Here is an 18,862-nt window from a genome sequence, read left to right on the forward strand (position 1 = left end):
TTAAGCTCAAAGCTGAATTCCCCATCTAATGTTCAGTTATGCATAGAAAAAACTTTGCAATATACTTTATTTATTTTACCTCTTAAAATTGTTTTTACACGGCACCAAAAACTTCAGAACCCTGGTCCTTCTTTAATTTGTATATCGACAGCTTTGCATCTGTATCTAAAATACTCTCTATTTTTTTTTAAGGAGTTTGATTTAAATACCTAGGCAACATTTATTTTGGTTGCAGATTTTTTGTATTTGGTGCATAAATGCAGAGATATATATGTCTAAAATATTGAATGTCCTTTTAATGCTTTAGTTTGTAAACTGAGCATTTAATAACTTTCAAATCTGACAAAATGCAAGTGTGTACTTTTTTTTTTTTTTTTTTTTATAACCATAATTTTAAATAATTCCAATAATAGTTGGTAATCCCCTTTCCAATTAAATCTTATACCAGTAAAATGTTCACTGTTATGTAGAATGTTATTTGATGTAGACTTTTTGAATAATCTCAATCTCTCTCTCTCTCTCTCTCTCTCTCTCTCTCTCTCTCTCTCTCTCTCTCTCTCTCCTTTTGCATTATAATATGCTGTCTAAATAAATAGCCACTTTTGTAAAAACATTTTGTGTAATATTTTCAAGTGTTAGGTTTCTAATCTCTGCTTGTAACTAAATTTTACAGATGGCGTAGCACTAATTTGACAAACTGCTATTTTGCTGAAAAGTTTAGTGGTCTAAAAATTCTTTTATGAATAATTTTATAAGAAAAATGTCATGTATCTTTATTTTTTCACATTTCGTACTAAACCTAATCTACTTTTATTGAAATATTAGATTGATTGCTTTTATTTTTTTTGTTTTAAAGGATGGTTCGACAATGCTTATTGAAGCTGCCAAAGGTGGTCACACAAGTGTTGTTTGCTACCTGTTGGACTATCCCAATAATCTTCTCTCAGCTCCTCCACCTGATGTTACACAGTTCACACCTCCTTCCCATGACCTGAACCGGGTAACTAATGACTGATTATTTATAATAAGTCTAATTCTAAGTGGATTGCCTGTTGTTGGTCTATTATCAAATTTACAGTTGCATTTTTCCATTGTGCATAGGTAAAAAAAAAAATATCCTTCCTTAAAAAAATTGATGTAAGCAAATTAGTTTTTCATTTTGTGTGTTTGTATCACTGTTTTAATAGAGAAACAGAATAGTTAGCCAAATCATGCAAATGTTAGAAATGACCGTTTTTACAATGTTTTAGGCGCCTCGTGTACCAATGCAGGCACTGCCAATGGTCGTCCCACCCCAGGAACCAGACAAACCCCCTGCTAATGTTGCTACAAACCTTCCCATCAGAAATAAAGGTCAGTTGTAGCTTTGAGTTTAAGGAATCTTACATTTTGGTTTGTCTTATTTGTGTAGTAGTTAAGTAAAATAAAAATTGATAACATGGAGAGTATGTGTATGTATGTATATATATATATATATATATATATATATATGTGTATGTATATCTATGTGTATGTATATATATATATATATATATATATATATATATATATGTATGTGTGTGTATATATATATATATATATATATATATATACACACACGTATGTTTCTGTATACATATTGAGTTGAAATTTAGTTAGACATTAGACTACTGATCCTTTTAACTCTGTGTGTGTGTGTATATACATATATATGTAAATTATAAATTCTAGCTGTATGCACACAACATTTTATATGTCTAAAGTAAATTTGTTTTAATTAAATGTCCCCTGTGTAAAATTTACCCAATTGTTACATTTTTTCAAAGCTTAAATTGACATTTAAGTCACAATTAAACTTTCATGATTCAGATAGAGCATGCAATTTTAACTTTCCAATTTGCTTTTGTTTTGTTCTTTTGGTATTCTTTGATGAAAACTAAACTAAGGAAGGTTGATAGGAGCTTTGGAGCGTGTACATTTTCTATAGCAGTCAAACTTTTTTTTCCCTAACACAGAGTGCCATGATACCACATACATTCACGGCCCTCTTTTTATGCTTGGTCTGAAAATTTCTGAAGTATTTGCCAAAATTGTTTCTGATATCTTGTTGTATAAGGGACTGACATGTATGCATACTTTATTCCTAATTATAGTCAAACTTGAAAGTGTTGTAAAAGGTAATAAGACACATACCACACACTCCCAGTCATCCCCCGCATCAGCAAATCCACAGCGGGTGGAAGATCCTTCTCCCACATGGCATCAAAGACATGGAACACCCTCCCGCTGCACCTCAGACAATCCACCTCCCTTACAAAGTTCAGAAAGGACCTCAAAACCTGGCTCTTTGGCTGAACGCCCACCCCCTCCACCCCCCTCCTGCTATCCGCTTCCCTTAGCGCCTTGAGACCCTCACGGGTGATTCATTCGCGCTCTATAAGTACCCAATAGATAGGTAGATAGACCTGTTTTTTTGAAGAACCCTACTCTATGGCAGCAGTGTTTTTTTAACTATGTAGAACATTGCTAAATGTAGCCACCAATCTGCAAGCGTTACCCAAAGTGCTGAATCAAAAATGGGCCGGCTCTTAAGCTTATATCCCTGCTTTTCAAATAAAGATACCATAGAGAACAAAGAAATTGATTATAGAATTAAATTAGAAAGTTGCTTAAATTACATGCTCTATCTGAATCATGAAAGAAAAAATTTGGGTTTCATATCCCTTTAATGGCCTCTAAAGTTTATAGTTTGACTTGCTGTTCTTTATTTGTTGCTTATGTATGAGCTGTGGATGTAAGTTACATAAAAGGGAAAAACAAGAAACTTTACCTTGCAGAAAATATATTTTTCTCCCTTTTTTTGGGATGAGATTAGATTAGGTTTTTGTTTCTGTGTTTTTAGGCATTTAACTGTACATTTTCATAAAAGTCTATCTTTCACTATATTTTAATGTTATATATTTTTTAATATAAAACAAGAATCTGTTGGCACACTATAAATGATAATAAATTATCATTTCCATCTTAATGGGAGCAGAGTCCACTGCTTCATTCATTACTTGTAGGAATTAAGAACCTTGCCACCAGAAGGAGGCAAAGGCACCCCAGCCAAAGGCTTAACTACCTCCCCCACTCCCCAGTCATTCTTTGCCTTTCGTCACAGGAGGCTAGCAGAGAAGTGTTGGAAGATTTGAAGTAGTTTCTTATCGAGGGTAGTACTCTTTGCAATGGGACTGGAGTTTTAAGTAGTCCTGTCAGCCTCTCAGTGAGAGCATGGGTGAAAGTTAGAGTCCGGAGATGCAGGGAGTGTCGTCTCTGTGAAACCATCCCGACTCAGATTTACAGCTCCATAAGCAATCGGCGTTGATGAGTTTAGCTACCTGCTTTCTGCTCTCAAGTCCATATCAGGAGCGATACTACTAACCTGTCACGAAAGGCTGTGTTCCTGTTCCACGGCATAGATTCCTCATAAGATCGTTTCATTTTTTTATACATGTATGCTAACGCTAAAAGACAGGGTCACAGTGCGACTCCTTTTATCTGTATAGAATCAAGGGTTAATATTCTCCTGAGAGGGATTATTGAACAGGGGGAATAATCTTTTATGTTTGATTTTATGCTGCTTTTATGTGTGAGATGTTATGGGCTCATAGGCTGTTATGGAATATACAGGTTTCACTTTCAGTTTGAGAGCCATGCAGCTTACAAGCTTGGCGTGCTTTTTCTCATAGCAGGGACGGTCCTGCATTGTGCACCATGTGTCTTTCCTTCTTCCTGACCGGGTATCTATCAGAGAGGAGTCCTAACTCTCTGTACTGTCTGGGAGGTGGTGAGTGCCCCAGCCATTGGGATGTAAAGGTGCAGTTTTTTTGAATAAAATGTTTTATGTCTATAATTCTCTGGTTATTGCACTAGCGATGGAGGATTCTGTTACTTAGAGGGCACTCCCTCTATTCCTAAAGAGTAATTCCTGTTTGTTGTGAGGAGGCCTTAGTACCGCCCACTCAATTATGTTCCATATGCCTTGATAATGTGATAATATCAAACATGTTTGATACCACTGAGCGGAGTTGTCGTCTAGTGAGGTGCGTACCCCCCTACATGCTTATCTCTCTACACATGCAGTTTCCCGTAGCATTGCTGCTCCTCCATCCAGAGGGGGACATTTTTTCACCAGACGTTACTGCGCAGCTCAGACGGTGGTGTAGGTGTCTGCGGCCTTTAATGCTTTACCTCGCCCTGCTAAGCGCAAGCGAAAGGTTACATATTGCACTCCTTCCCAGAGTACATCAGATAATTTATTGGATTTAACTGATAGGGTTATCAGAGAATGGAGTTCTTTCTGAGACTTCAGAGTTTGAATATTCTGGGTCGGAGTCTGTTGCCTCTAAACCTCCAGCTGCGGAGGAACCAGACTTTAGTTTTAGGAATTTGCGCTTTCTTCTAAAGGAAGTTTTTTGGCGAATTCAGTGGTTCCAGAGGCCAAATTGACTAAGGAACCTTTGATTCCTAAATTGGATAAAGTTTGAGGACAGGGTGGTACCTTATCCTTCCCTGCTCCTGTTAGATTGTGAACATTATTAAGAATGAATGGAACTGGATTGTTCCTCTCTTCTCTCTTTAACAACTCGTTCCCAGTCCTGGACTCAAAAATGGAGTTGGGTGGTTCCGTCCCTAAAAGGGGGATGGCGCTATCTTCACCCTCCCTAAACGTATTACTATCCCGTTTAGGGATAGCTCTTTGTTTTAAGAGCCCATGGATAAAGGATGGGAACTCTGTTAAAAAGGTTGTTTTAACATACGGGATATTTGTTTCAACTGGAGGCAGCCGTTGCCGCGGTTGCTGGAGAAACTACCTTTTGGTGTGACTTCTTATAGGATTGAACGGGGGGGGGGTGTCCCCTCAACGTTACTCAGGAAAGTCTAACGGCCTTGAGGGTTGATAATTCTTTTATTTGTGATGCTATTAGGTAGATTATTTGCCTAAATGCTAAGGCTTCAGCTATTTCTGTTCAGGCCTGTCGGGCTCTGGCTGAAGTCATGGTCTGCGGGTATGACTTTTAAGTCTAGACTTCTTTCCCTCCGCTTTAAGGGAATGATTTTGTTTAGGCCAGGCCTGGACTCCATTATCTCCACCGTCACAGGGGGCAAGGGTGCCCTTCTACTTCAAGAGAATATGAACGAGTCTAAGGGACCATTTTTGTTCTTTTCGTTTTGATAAATCCCTTGTCAGCAGTCCTCCGCTAAGCCTGAGCAAACCAAGAGCTCTTGGAAGCCGGCTCAGTCCTGGAATAAATCCAAGCAGAGCAAGAAGCCGGCATGAATGGGCGGTCCCGGTCCTCTTCTGGATCAAGTAGGGGGCAGACTGTCGCCCTTTCAGTCGCTTGGTACAGGGACGTGCAGGATCCATGGGTCCTGGAGGTCATAGCTCAGGGTTACAAGATAGGTTTCAAGTCACAGCCACCCAAAGGCAGTTCCTCCTCTCTCTCTCTCTCCTGTCTTCCTGACCAGAAAAGAGGGAAGCCTTTCTGTGGTGCGTACAGGATCTGTTCACTTAGGAGTTATTGTGCCGGTGCCTATCTCAGTGAGAGGTTTAAGATACTATTAAAACCTTTTTGTGGTTCCAAAGAAGGAGGGAACTTTCCGTCCGATTTGGACCTGAAGTGCTTAAACAAGTTTTTAAATGTCCCCTCGTTCAAGAGGGATACAATAGGTCCATTCTTCCCCTCGTTCGAGAAGGGCAGTTCATGATCACGATAGAGTTGAAGGATGCTCCCTTCACGTACCAATCCTCAAGAACCACTTCCAGTTCCTAAGATTTGCGTTCCTGGACCAGCACGTCCAGTTTATCGATCTTCTGTTTGGTCTAACTGGTAATGGTGAGCATAGCTGCCTTCCAAATAGTTGACCCGGGTTTGATTCCCAGCCAACGCAGCATTCTCCAAGAAGTTTTTCAGAGAGTGGACCATTCAGAATCTCTCCTCTGTCTTCTTTGATCCCATGGATGGAAGATAATTTCTAGAGAGTTCTCTTGTATCAAGTACCAGGGTAGAATTCTTGGGCACTATAATAGTCTCCATAGACATGAGAATATTTCTTACAGACCAGAGACGTTGCAGGTTAGCTTCAACATTTCTTGCCTCCAGACCTCCTTAAGGCCATCTGTGGCTCGGTGTATGGAGGGGATTGGTCTCATGGTGTCCAGCATGGACATAATTTCCTTTGCCAGGTTTCACCTCAGACTGTTGCAACTGCGCATGCTGAAGTAGTGGAGCGGCCATCATTCGGATCTGTCTCAACGGATTTCTCTGGACAACCGATCGAGAGAATCACTCTCTTTGTGTTTTTGTCCGGATCACTTTTCCCAAGGGATGTCCTTCTCAAGACCATCCTGGGTGATGTGACTACAATTGCGAGTCTGTCAGGATGGGGAGCTGTTTGGGGTGCCAGAAAGGCACAGGGCCTTTGGACTCAGGAGGAGAAGCTCCTTCCCGATCACATTTTGGATATTCGGGCAATATACAGTGCTCTGAAGGCTTTGCCTCTGCTGGGTTCGTCCCAGTTTATCAGATTCCAATCAGACAATCTATCCTCGGTTGATTACATCAACCATGAGGGGGGAACGAGAAGCTCCCTAGCTATGCGCGAAGTATCTCTGGATTCTGGAGTGGGCGGAGACCCACATTTGTTCACTTTTAACAATCCACATTTCGGGTGTGGACAACTGGGATGCGGATTTCCTCAGCTGACAATACTTTAATCCGGGGGATTGGGCTCTCAATCCGATTGTTTTGCCGAGATTTGCAAGAGGAAGATCTTATGACGTCTCATTACCAAGTTACCCAGATATAGATCGAGGTAAAGGGATCCTCATGCGGAGCTAACAGATGCATTAGCAGTGCCTTGGAGGTTCAATCCAATTTGTCTTTTACGGCCGTTACCACTACTTCCTAGTGTAGTGGCTTGAATCAAGCAGGCGTCCGTTATACTGATTGATCCGTCTTGGCCGCGAATGATATGGTTTGCAGACTAGTGGGGATGTTATGTCATCCGTGGAAGTTACCTTGTTGCAGGGATCCACTGACCAAGGTCTCTTGTTCATCTATGTCTAGATATCTGAGGCTGACTGCGTAGAACTTGTACGCTTAGTCCTAGCCAAGAGAGGGTTTTCTAAATGTGTGTTATTAATTTTACAAGATATGACGGGTCCACGGATTTCATCCTTATGGGATATCACCTCCTGGTCAGCAGGAGGAGGCAAAGAGCTCCACAGCAGAGCTGCATTTATAGCTTCTCCCTTCCCTCCCACCCCAGTCATTCTCTTTGCCTGTGTTAGTGATAGGAAGAGGTAAAGTGAGGTGTACCAATGTGTGCTGTTTTTATTAAAGGCAGCTTCTGAATAGTCTTGTGGACTATGGGAACTGGGGGATTTCTGTATCCACTGTGCCTCCCATATTTGTGCTGCATTTCTGTTTATGGTCTGGTGAGTTTGTAACCATGACCCTGCTATTTCACAGGACCTCAGGGGGAAAATTGGACCTCTTGATACTGTGAAGTTATTGTGCTGTACCTTCAGCACTGAAGTAAGTGCAGTTTGTATTCTGGGACATACTTATATTCAGACTAACTCTATTGATGTAATATACAGGGGGAGATCCCCTTTTACGCTTTCCTCAGACATTAGGGCAGTTTGCATAACCTAATAGAACTTGGGTGTATATACATAGTGATATATTTTATGTGGACCAGATATTCTAAGGGCGCAGACTGGATTAACTTAGAGATACTGGATATTGTTTATAAGGCGTATACGCTATTGTCAGACACTCTAGTACATACAAGGGATCTAGAGGTGCTGGGAAGTACTTGTGTATACTTTTATTACTGGCGGGCTGACGCTGGGGATGGATGTGTATTTTTAATTTCACGGTTCTTGGCGGTCTTTTGCTGATGGCTACGCCCACGAAGGGCGGGACTTGCTTTTGCGCGCTCTGGCAGCGCAGCTCTCTCTTCCGGCAGCGTTTACTCGGCTCCTAGGTCCGCTTGTGGGGAGGTGTTCAGTGTGGCAGTGTTTTTCTGTAATCAGGAGGCAGGTAGGAGCCGCAGTGGAGCTGACGGCGGGGTGACTGTAGAGTTTGCAAAAGTAAATCGGATAAACCTTATAAGCAAATGTGAAATGACCCTATTGTGCAAATGTGAATTTGTCCCCTGCCTTAATCAGTACAACACTTATAACAGTGTGCAGTGAAAGTCACTCTGCTTTAGTTTAAACTTTATTCGGATTGTCAGTGTTGCAGTTAAATCCTTTATATAATATTTTATACAATATTTTATTATTAAAGTGTCTGATTGTTGTTTTAAGACACAGTACAACAGATTCTTCTGTGATTTGAACAAGTTGTTTTTTTGTTTACGTTATCATTATGGATGACCTCAAACAAACTACCTGTACTATGTGTTTGGATGCCATTGTGGAACCCAATGTTGCCCTATGTGACACTTGTATAGAGAGGGCCTTACGCTGTAAAGAGAAAATATTTACTAATAAAGATATGCCTGGAGATTGCTCTCACACCAATGAGACTCAGGGTATGCCGCTACTTTCTCCCCAAGTGTCACAGCCTTTAACGCCCACGCAAACAACGCCATGTTCCTCAACGGCGTCTACTTCGTTCACCTTGCAGGATATGGTTGCAGTTATGTCATCCACCCTCACAGAAGTCTTGTCTAAGTTGCCAGTGTTACAGGGCAAACGTAGCAGGACTGAGACCCATGTGGTTCCTGCAACTTCTGAGGCCTTGATGGCTATCTCCGATGTACCCTTCCAGGGATCTGAGTTGGGGGGTAGGGAACTTCTGTCTGAGGGGGAACTCTCCGACTCGGGGAGTGCGTTACCTCAGACTGACTCGGACGTCATGTCCTTTAGATTTAAGCTTGAACACCTCCGCCTGTTACTTCGGGAGGTTTTAGCGACTCTGGGTGACTGTGACTCTATAGTGGTACCACCAGAGAAATTGTGTTAGATGGAAAAATATTTAGAGGTCCCTGCTTATTCTGATGTGTTTCCAGTTCCTAAGAGAATTTCGGAAATTATTACGCGGGAATGGGAAAGACCGGATATCCCGTTCTCACCCTCTCCTAATTTTAAGAAAATGTATCCTATAGCTGACACTGTTCGGGATTCTTGGCAAACAGTCCCTAAGGTGGAGGGAGCTATATCTACCCTGGCTAAACGTACAACTATTCCTATTGAGGACAGTTGTGCTTTCAAAGATCCTATGGATAAAATATTGGAGGGTCTTCTAAAGAAGCTTTTTATTCACCAGGGTTTTCTATTACAACCAACGTCTTGTATTGTACCAGTTACAACTGCGGCTGCCTTTTGGTTTGACTCCTTAGAGGAGTCTCTTAAGACTGTGACTCCTTTTAGAGGAAATTCTAGACAGAATTAAGGCCCTTAAAGGGACACTGAACCCAATTTTTTTATTTTGATATTCAGATAGAGCATGAAATTTTAAGCAACTTTCTAATTTACTCCTATTATCAAATGTTCTTTATTCTCTTGGTATCTTTATTTGAAATGCAAGAATGTAAGTTTAGATGCCGGCCCATTTTTGGTGAACAACCTAGGTTGTCCTTGCTGATTGGTGGATAAATTCACCCACCAATCAAAAACTGCTGTCCAGAGTACTGAACCAAGAAAAAATGCTTAGATGTCGTCTTTTTCATATAAAGATAGCAAGAGAACGAAGAAATATTGATAATAGGAGTAAATTAGAAAGTTGCTTAAAATTGCATGCTCTATCTGAATCACAAAAGAAAAATGTTGGGTTCAGTGTCCCTTTAAGCTGGCTAATTTTTTTATTACAGATGCCGCCTTTCAGATCGTCAAGTTGGCGGCTAAGAATGCAGGATTTGCCATTCTAGCGCGTAGAGCTTTATGGTTAAAATCTTGGTCTGCTGTGTCCTCTAAATCAAAGCTTTTGGCTATTCCTTTCAAAGGAAAGACCCTATTCGGGCCTGATTTGAAAGAAATCCTTTCTGACATTACGGGAGGTAAGGGTCATCTCCTACCTCAGGATAAAGCAACTAAACAAAGGGGTAAACTGAATAATTTTCGTTCCTTTTGGAATTTCAAGGGAGTCCTCTCTTCTTCTTCCGCTAAACAGGAAGAGAACTTTGCACAAGCCAAGTCCATCTGGAGACCCAACCAGAGCTTAGAACAAGGGTAAACAACCCAAGATGACTGCTGCTGCTCCCAAGACAGCATGAAGGGGCGGCCCCTGATCCGGCACTGGGTCTAGTAGGGGGCAGACTTTCTCTCTTTGTCCAGGCTTGGATAAGAGACTTCAGGATCCCTGGACACTGGAAATTGTGTCCCAAGGGTATCGACTGGAATTCAAAAATTCTCTCCCAAGAGGGAGATTTCTTCTTTCACGATTGTCTGTAGACCAGATTAAGAGAGAGGCGTTCTTACGTTGTGTAAAAGACCTCTCCTCTATGGGAGTAATTTGTCCCATTCCAATACAGGAAAAGGGGCAGGGGTTTTACTCAAATCTGTTCATGGTTCCCAAAAAAGAGGGAACGTTCCGACCCATTTTAGACCTCAAGAGTCTAAACAAATTTCTCAGAGTTCCATCCTTCAAGATGGAGGCTATTCGGACAATTCTTCCATTGATCCAGGAGGGTCAATATATGACTACCGTGGACTTAAAGGATGCATATCTTCATATTCCCATCCACAAAGATCATCACCAGTTTCTAAGGTTTGCCTTCCTGGACAAACATTTTCAGTTCGTGGTTCTTCCATTCGGGTTAGCCACAGCACCCAGGATCTTTACGAAGGTTCTAGGGTCTTTGCTAGCGGTTCTCAGACCGCGGGGCATTGCAGTGGCGCCTTATCTGGACGATATTCTAATCCAGGCGTCGTCTTCCCATCTGACAAAGTCTCATACCGACATGGTTCTGTCCTTTCTAAGGACTCATGGGTGGAAGGTGAATCTAGAAAAGAGTTCACCAATTCCACAGGCAAGGGTTCCTTTTCTAGGAACTCTGATATATTCCGTATCCATGAAAATTTTCTTGACGGAAGTCAGAAAGTTAAAGATTCTGAATACATGCCGAACCCTTCAGTCCAATCCTCTGCCTTCAGTGGCTCAGTGCATCGAGGTAATTGGTTTAATGGTGGTGGCGATGGACATCATTCCGTTTGCTCGGTTTCATCTCAGACCTCTACAACTGAGCATGCTCAGACAGTGTAATGGAGATTATGCAGATTTGTCTCCTCAGATAGATCTGGATCAGGAGACAAGAGACTCTCTTCTTTGATGGTTGTCGCTGGATCATCTGTCCCAGGGGACGTGCTTCCGCAGACCTTCATGGGTGATAGTGACAACGGACGCCAGTCTACTAGGATGGGGTGCAGTCTGGAATTCCCTGAAGCCTCAGGGTGTGTGGACTCGGTCGGAGTCTCTACTTCTCATCAATATTCTGGAGTTGAGAGCAATATTCAATGCGCTTCAAGCTTGGCCTCAGTTGGCGCTGGCCAAATTTATCCGATTTCAGTCGGACAACATCACGACTGTGGCTTACATCAATCATCAGGGAGGAACAAGGAGTTCCTTAGCGATGACAGAAGTATCCAAGATAATTCGGTGGGCGGAGGCTCACTCTTATCTGTCAGCAATCTACATCCCAGGTGTGGACAACTGGTAGGCGGATTTTTTGAGCAGACAGACGTTTTATCCGGGGGAATGTGAACTCTATCCGGAGGTCTTTTCCATCCTGATTCTCAGGTGGGGCAGACCGGAATTGGATCTGATGGCTTCTCGTCAGAATTCCAAGCTCCAGAGATACGGATTCCAGCGACTCCAGGGATCCTCAGGCCGAACTGATAGATGCCTTGGCAGTTCCTTGGTCGTTCAACCTAGCTTATGTGTTTCCGCCGTTTGCTCGCCTTCCCTGCGTGATTGCACGGATCAAACAGGAGAGGGCTTCGGTGATTCTAATTGCTCCGGCGTGGCCTCGCAGGACTTGGTATGCCGATCTGGTGGACGTGTCATCTCTGCCGCCGTGGAAACTTCCATTGAGGCAGGACCTTCTCATTCAGGGGCCCTTCCATCATCCAACTCTATTTTCTCTGCAGCTGACTGCTTGGAGATTGAACGCTTGATTTTATCTAAGCGAGGGTTCTTTGATTCGGTCATTGATACCTTGATCCAGGCATGTAAGCCTGTTAATAGAATTATTTACCATAAGATTTACCATAAGATATGGCGTAAATATCTTTATTGGTGCGATTCCAAGGGCTACGGCAACCTCTTTCATTTTGGCTGAAGAGTTTCATCCGAGTTGCATATGAGACTGCTGGACAGCAGCCTCCAGAACGTATTACGGCTCACTCTACTAGGGCTGTGGCTTCCTCATGGGCATTCAAAAATGATGCTTCTGTTGAACAGATTTGCAAGGCTGCAATGTGGTCGTCTCTTCACACTTTTTACAAATTTTACAAATTTGATACTTTTGCTTCATCTGAGGCTGTTTTTAGGAGAAAGGTTCTTGTCTTGTCCCTCACTTTCATCCGTGTCCTATAGCTTTGGTATTGTATCCCATAAGTAAGGATGAAATCTGTGGACTTGTCATATCTTGTAAAAGAAAAGGAAATTTATGTTTACCTGATAAATTTATTTCCTTTACGATAAGACGAGTCCACGGCCCACCCTGTCTTTTGCTAGGACAGTCACCTCTGCTCTTTGGCTTTTCCTTTCTCTTCCTAACTTTGGTCGAATGACTGCAGTGGGAGGGAAGGGAGGAGCTATATATGCAGCTCTGCTGTGGAGCTTTTTGCCTCCTCCTGCTGACCAGGAGGTGATATCCCATAAATAAGGATTAAATCCGTGGACTCGTCATATCTTAAAAGAAATAAATTTATCAGGTAAGCATAAATTTCCTTTTTTGCTGTCCAAGCTCGTAGCTGGTTGCTCGTCACATCTATCATAAGGTGTGGAGGACCTACTTATTCTGTTCTCCAGGATGTTCTGGAGAAGGGTTTTTCTGCAAGTCCCCTGAGGGGACCGATTTCGGCCCTGTCTGTGTTACTGCACAAGAGGTCCGCTTAACCTTTTGATGTGCAGACACTTCTTAAGGTTCTGCTAGGATCAGACCTGTGTTTAGCTCTATTTCTCCTCCTTGGAGATTGAATCTTGTTCTTTAGATTTTGCACAGGCTCCGTGGAGCCTATGCATGAAGTAGACATTAAATTATTGTCTTGGATGGTTCCTTTTTACGAGCTATTGCTTCTGCGCGCAGAGTATCTGTGATTACTGCCTTGCAATGTGTCCCTCCTTATCTGGCTTTCCATGCTGATAAGGCTGTTCTATGAACCAAGTTAGGTTTTCTTCCTAAGGTTGTGTCAATTCACAACATCAATCAAGAGATTGTGTCCTTTCAACGTAATTCTGGATGTGGTTTGTGCCTTGAAGTCCTTTCTTCAGGCCACGTAGGAATTTAGACAAACTCTTTCTCTGTTTGTTTTCTTTCCAGGAAGGATGGGGATCAGAGGGCCTCTTTGACTTCCTTGTCGTTTTGGCTGAGGAGTGTCCTCAGTGTCGCATTGAGACAGCGGGACATAAGCCTCCTCTGAGGATTACGGCTCATTCAAATAGAGCTGTGGCCTTTTCTTGGGCCTTTAAGAACGAGGCTTCTATGGTGCAGATTTGTAAGGCGGCTACTTGGTCCTCTTTATATTCTTTTGTAACATTTTACAAATTTGATGTTTTTGCTTTGGCGGAAGTAGCTTTTGGGAGAAAGGTTCTGTAGGCTGTGGTACCCTCCGTATAGGGTCCGTCTCCGTTTACCCTCCCGTTTTTTTCATTGTGTCCTCTATAGCTTGGGTATTTGTTCCCACAAGTAATGAATGAAGCAGTAGACTCTCCTCCCATTAAGATAGAAAACATAAATTATGCTTACCTGATTTCATTTCCATCTGTGGGAGGAAAGTCCACTAGTCCCGCCCGTTTGCTCCGGGTGCAGGACCTAAATTTTATATTATTCTTCTGGCACCATTTATACCCTGATATTTCTCCTACTGTTCCTTGTTCCCTTAGCAGAATGAATGGGGGAGGTATTTCAGCCTTTGTCTGGGGTGTCTTTGCCTCCTCCTGGTGGCCATTTCTTAATTCCCACAAGTAATGAATGAAGCAGTGGACTCTCCTCTCACAGACGGAAATGAAATTATCAGGTAAGCATAATTTATGTTTTTATTAAACAACACTTTGCCTTTATACTATATAATGTATTCACTACTTGTTAATTTTGTGCTGTATTCAGATTTTTTTTTTTCTTAAAGATTTTTGCTGCATATTATCGACAGAATATTGCAAGACCTTGACCATTTAAAAAAAAAAAAAGATGCGCAATTAATTATACTTTTTCTGTACTTAATGTGTGGTGTGCTCTGTGTGGCAAGTTGGCAACCCATTAATTACTCTGTTGTGGTCTTCACTGGTGGGTGTAAAACTTTGTACCTCTTGCAAGTTTGTTTGAAACATTCCATAAGCCTCTTCATTTTTTCCCAATATATTCACCACTCCCATTTATGTGGCTTAAGTGTTTAAGTGTCTCTGCTTGATGTGAGGGATTTCATGTCTTTGAAGTGCTTTAGAGGACAATAAGGGACTCCATAAGCGTAATTTCCCAAGGTGGATGACCAGTAAAATAAAATGACACGGGTTGTAAAGAATTGGTCTCTCCCCTTAGCCTTTAGCACTTTGAATAAACCCGTGAAAAGTACAGTATACATTTTGAGATTTTAATATAAAATAATTTGTTATGCACAGTAAAACAACTGCAATATACTTTCATTATTTATTTTTGACCCATTCTCTTGAAATGGCTAATCCTGCTACATTTATTTCCCTAATTGGCTTTAACCGATAGCTGCAATACAAAGCACTTTATACTAACATTCTGGCCATGCCTCGTTTGCTACAGACTCAAGCCTGGATTGTCTCTAAATAAGGCACGTTTTGGATTGAGTTTGGCTATTTAAACAAATTAGCGTCTTGTTTGCTGTAATTGTTTTTGAACATGTTTAGACTTGGCTGATATAATGCTTCATAACACCACAACATAAATGTCTTGTAATTATAAGGTGTTTACTGTCATCTTAAGAAAAGCATCTTAAAATAAGCTCAATTAATTATGTTGGTCAAGCTTTGTACTAAAGACTCCCCCTTTATATATCGGTACTTTTTTAAAGAAATCATAAATTGCAAATCTCTCAAGTTTCTGAAGAGAATAGAACCTTGCTAAAGTATCTTCTAGATCTAAATTTTTTTTTATGGTTTTACACAAAACAAGTAGTGGTTGGGAAAAAAAACTAACCATTTAAAAATTCTCTAGTGTGGTCAAAACATGTTCTTTTTCTATGGTTAACTCAAATAGTGCATGTACTGTAGAGATTTCAGGTGGTTTTATTTTCCAGGTGATTTTATTTTCCAGGTGATTGAATGCTCCATTGCACTTAAATGGACAGTAAACACCTTGTAATTACACGACATTTTAATTGCATTGCTGTAGAATAACATATCAGCCATGTATAAACTTTTTTAAAATTAACATTCTTTTTACAACAATTGTTTCTAAATAGCCAAACCCCACCCACCATTTGCCTTATTTGGAGGAGTCAATCTGGGTTTTAGTATCCAGACCACAATAAATCCAAATAGAGACATATATGTAGTAGAGTTAGCCTTGACAATTCAGGGTGCATTTCAAGCACTAAAAATTAGAACTGACTCAATTTGTAGGCTTAATTTAGTATTATAAATAATGAAAGTATATTGCAAAGTTGTTTCATTATGCATAACTAAACATTTTATATAGGAATCTCAAGTTGTTTACCATCCCCCTTAAAGGGGCATGACGATAAAACATTTTATTTTATGATTGAGATAGAGAATTCATTTTTAAACAACTTTTCAATTTAGTTCTAATTTGCTTCTTTCTCTTGGTATACTTTGTTGAAGAAACAGCAATGCACATGAGTGAGCCAATAACATGAGACCGAAATGTCCAGACACCAATCAGCAGCTCCTTAGCCTACATGGTTAGCTTTTTAACAAAGAATACCAAGAGATCAAAACAAATTATATAATAAAAGTAAATTGGAAAGTTGTTTAAAATTGCATGCTCTGTCTGAATATTGAAAGAGAAATTTTGGGTTTCATTACCCTTTCACTTCCCTCTAAAGGTTTTCTTAAACACAAGTAAGTATTCCTTTGACCAAACAGATGTCAGAACACCTAGAATGGACTCATGCTGTGCGTGAAATGTTTGCTTTGTGAATTTTGTTCAGCTGCATATAATCAGCAGTGTTTTTGTTCAGACTCTATTTTCTTTTGTGTGTTTTTAATTTGGTTTACATTAATCCACAACAGTTAAATTTAAAACCATATTGAAAAGTCTTGTTTTATTTATTTAAAAATGAGTAATTCAGTTCTCATTTCACTTAAAGGGACAGTCAACACCATAATTTTTGTTGTTTAAAAAGATAGATAATCCCTTTATTACCCATTCCCCAGTTTTGCATAACAGACACAGTTACAATAACACGTTTTACCTCTAATTACCTTGTATCTACGCCTCTGCAAACTGCCCCCTTATTTTAGTTCTTTTGACAGGCTTGCATTTTAGCCAAGCAGGGCTGACTCCTAGGTAACTTCACGCGCGTGAGCTCAATGTTATCTGACACACATGAACTAACACCCTCTAGTGGTGAAAAACTGTCCAAATGCATTCAGTTTAGAGGTGGCCTTCAAGGTCTAAGAAATTAACATATGAGCCTACCTAGGTTTAGCTTTCAACTAAGAATACCAAGAGAACAAAGCAAAATTGGTAATAAAAGTAAATTGGAAAGTTTTTTTTAAAATTACATGCCCTATCTAAATCATGAAAGTTTATTTTGGACTTGACTGTCCCTTTAATTTAAAATCTGACTAATGTCCAAGTTCATTTGCTCTGGCCTTTGTGTTCTGACATTCTGGTTTGTTAAACACTGCTTTAAATGTTGCATTTTGCTTCAGTTTACAGTGCAACAATTTATTTTGTTAAATAGATTTCTGCTGAATAATATGCTTTTTTTATTTGGGCATTTTATGTTTATTTTCTGTTGTGTTTATCGCAGACTTATACTGTTATAACATTTCTGTGTGAGACTCTTTTCTAACGTTTAACTTGTGTTATACATATTTGAAATGCTAAATTGGTGTGAATATTTAATTACTATCAAACAATGGTTTACATGTGGTTCTTGCACAATATTCAAAACAATGGATTTGGATCAATTTTACATTGCTTCATTGTGTGAAATTCTATTCTGTTGGGTGACTGGGTCTCCTTTTTTAACTTTTTTGTGTTTATTAAGTAATTAGTTATTTAGAATTTTTTTAATATAAATTTATAGACTTTAAAAAAAAAAAACTAAAAAAAACTAGCAACATGTTCTTTTCTCGAGTTTGAGTATTTGCTAACTCTTTAGAATATAAAACTCAAACCAATTTTACTTTACCAACCAGTGCCCTCCTTAGAAGCCACTAGACCTTTCTTTGCAGTCTCTGATAATTTTTGATGTGTGTAAATGTAGTACATGTAACTTTCTATGCTGCCCACCCTATACCTGCCACTAGCACTTCAGGATACTTTCTCTATGAGATTCCACTTGGTTCTGAGGGGGTTTCTTTTTCACACAGCTGCTTCTAAACCGAAGTCCAGTGGTCAAGTCCCAGAAAACGGCCAGGATGCCCAGGGATTCATCAGCAGCCAGTCTCCAGAAAGCATTGTAGAAGAAGCTCAGGGGAAGTTAACAGAGCTTGAACAGCGAATCAAAGAAGCTATTGAAAAGAATGCCCAGTTACAATCCCTAGAGTTGGCACATGCTGATCAGCTAACCAAGGAGAAGATTGAGGAGCTAAATAAAACTAGGGAAGAACAGATCCAGAAAAAGCAAAAGATTTTGGAGGAGCTACAAAAAGTTGAGCGGGAGCTACAACTAAAAACACAACAGCAGTTAAAAAAACAGTACCTCGAAGTGAAAGCTCAGAGAATCCAGCTCCAGCAGCAACAGCAGCAGTCTTGCCAGCATCTGGGTTTGTTAACTCCTGTTGGTGTTGGGGAAGAGCTCACAGAGGTAGATTATGCCCATTTACAGCAGGTTGATACTATCTTGCTCAAAGATGACTCACAGCAGACTTCAGTACAAATGGGTTTTAATATCATGCAGCCATTGGCAGTGCCTCAAGTTCTTCCACTGGCAGCAGGCACCTTATCCCCTAGTTCAATTGCAAGCCTTGCAGACCTTCAAGGAGTTATAGTGGGACAACAAGAACTAGATCAAGCACAGTTAACAGGACTTGCACACGGTGTCTTGACAGAAACCCAAGAAGGGTTAATGGTAGCCAGTCCTGCTCAGACGCTTACTGATACACTGGATGACATCATGGCAGGTGGGTATAATTCAAGCAGGTTATGGATTATTTATCTTTTTTTTTTTTTTTTAACTAATATACCTTGTAAGGCTTCTGCATTTATTTCAACTTGCCACAGTCAGTGCAGTCTTTATATAGGACTTGTTCTTGTTTGGGTACTAAGTTGTATTTGATGAATTATACACTTTTAACAGACAATTTTAGAGTTAATATACAAAAGAAATGTTTTCATATTCACAAATATTACCATTTTTTGTGAGTGGAAGTTCCAAAATGTTATGGTTGTTTAGAAAATTGCTTTCTTCAAAGGTTGCCTCCTACTATTCCATCTTTTGTAGAGAATTGGGCCAGAGTTACTGGGAAAAACGGTTAGTGTGATTTTTGTTTTTGTTGAGAGT

The 18,862-nt window shown here is 40.4% G+C and overlaps 1 protein-coding gene across 4 annotated transcripts in view; it reads left to right on the forward strand.

The window, feature by feature from the left end:
* The window catches only part of ANKRD17 (ankyrin repeat domain 17), a 584,488-nt gene that overhangs the window by 197,969 nt on the left and 367,657 nt on the right, over positions 1-18,862 (forward strand). For 3 of the 4 annotated variants that reach the window (XM_053703322.1, XM_053703325.1, XM_053703326.1), the window contains exons 13-15: positions 857-1,000; positions 1,251-1,353; positions 17,730-18,482. In XM_053703322.1, the coding sequence (XP_053559297.1) occupies positions 857-1,000; positions 1,251-1,353; positions 17,730-18,482 (1,000 nt within the window). The remainder of the gene's footprint in view (positions 1-856; positions 1,001-1,250; positions 1,354-17,729; positions 18,483-18,862) is intronic. The other variant, XM_053703327.1, reaches the window with a different exon arrangement.

Source organism: Bombina bombina, chromosome 2 (genome assembly GCF_027579735.1).
Source record: "Bombina bombina isolate aBomBom1 chromosome 2, aBomBom1.pri, whole genome shotgun sequence".
Taxonomy (NCBI): Eukaryota; Metazoa; Chordata; class Amphibia; order Anura; family Bombinatoridae; genus Bombina; species Bombina bombina.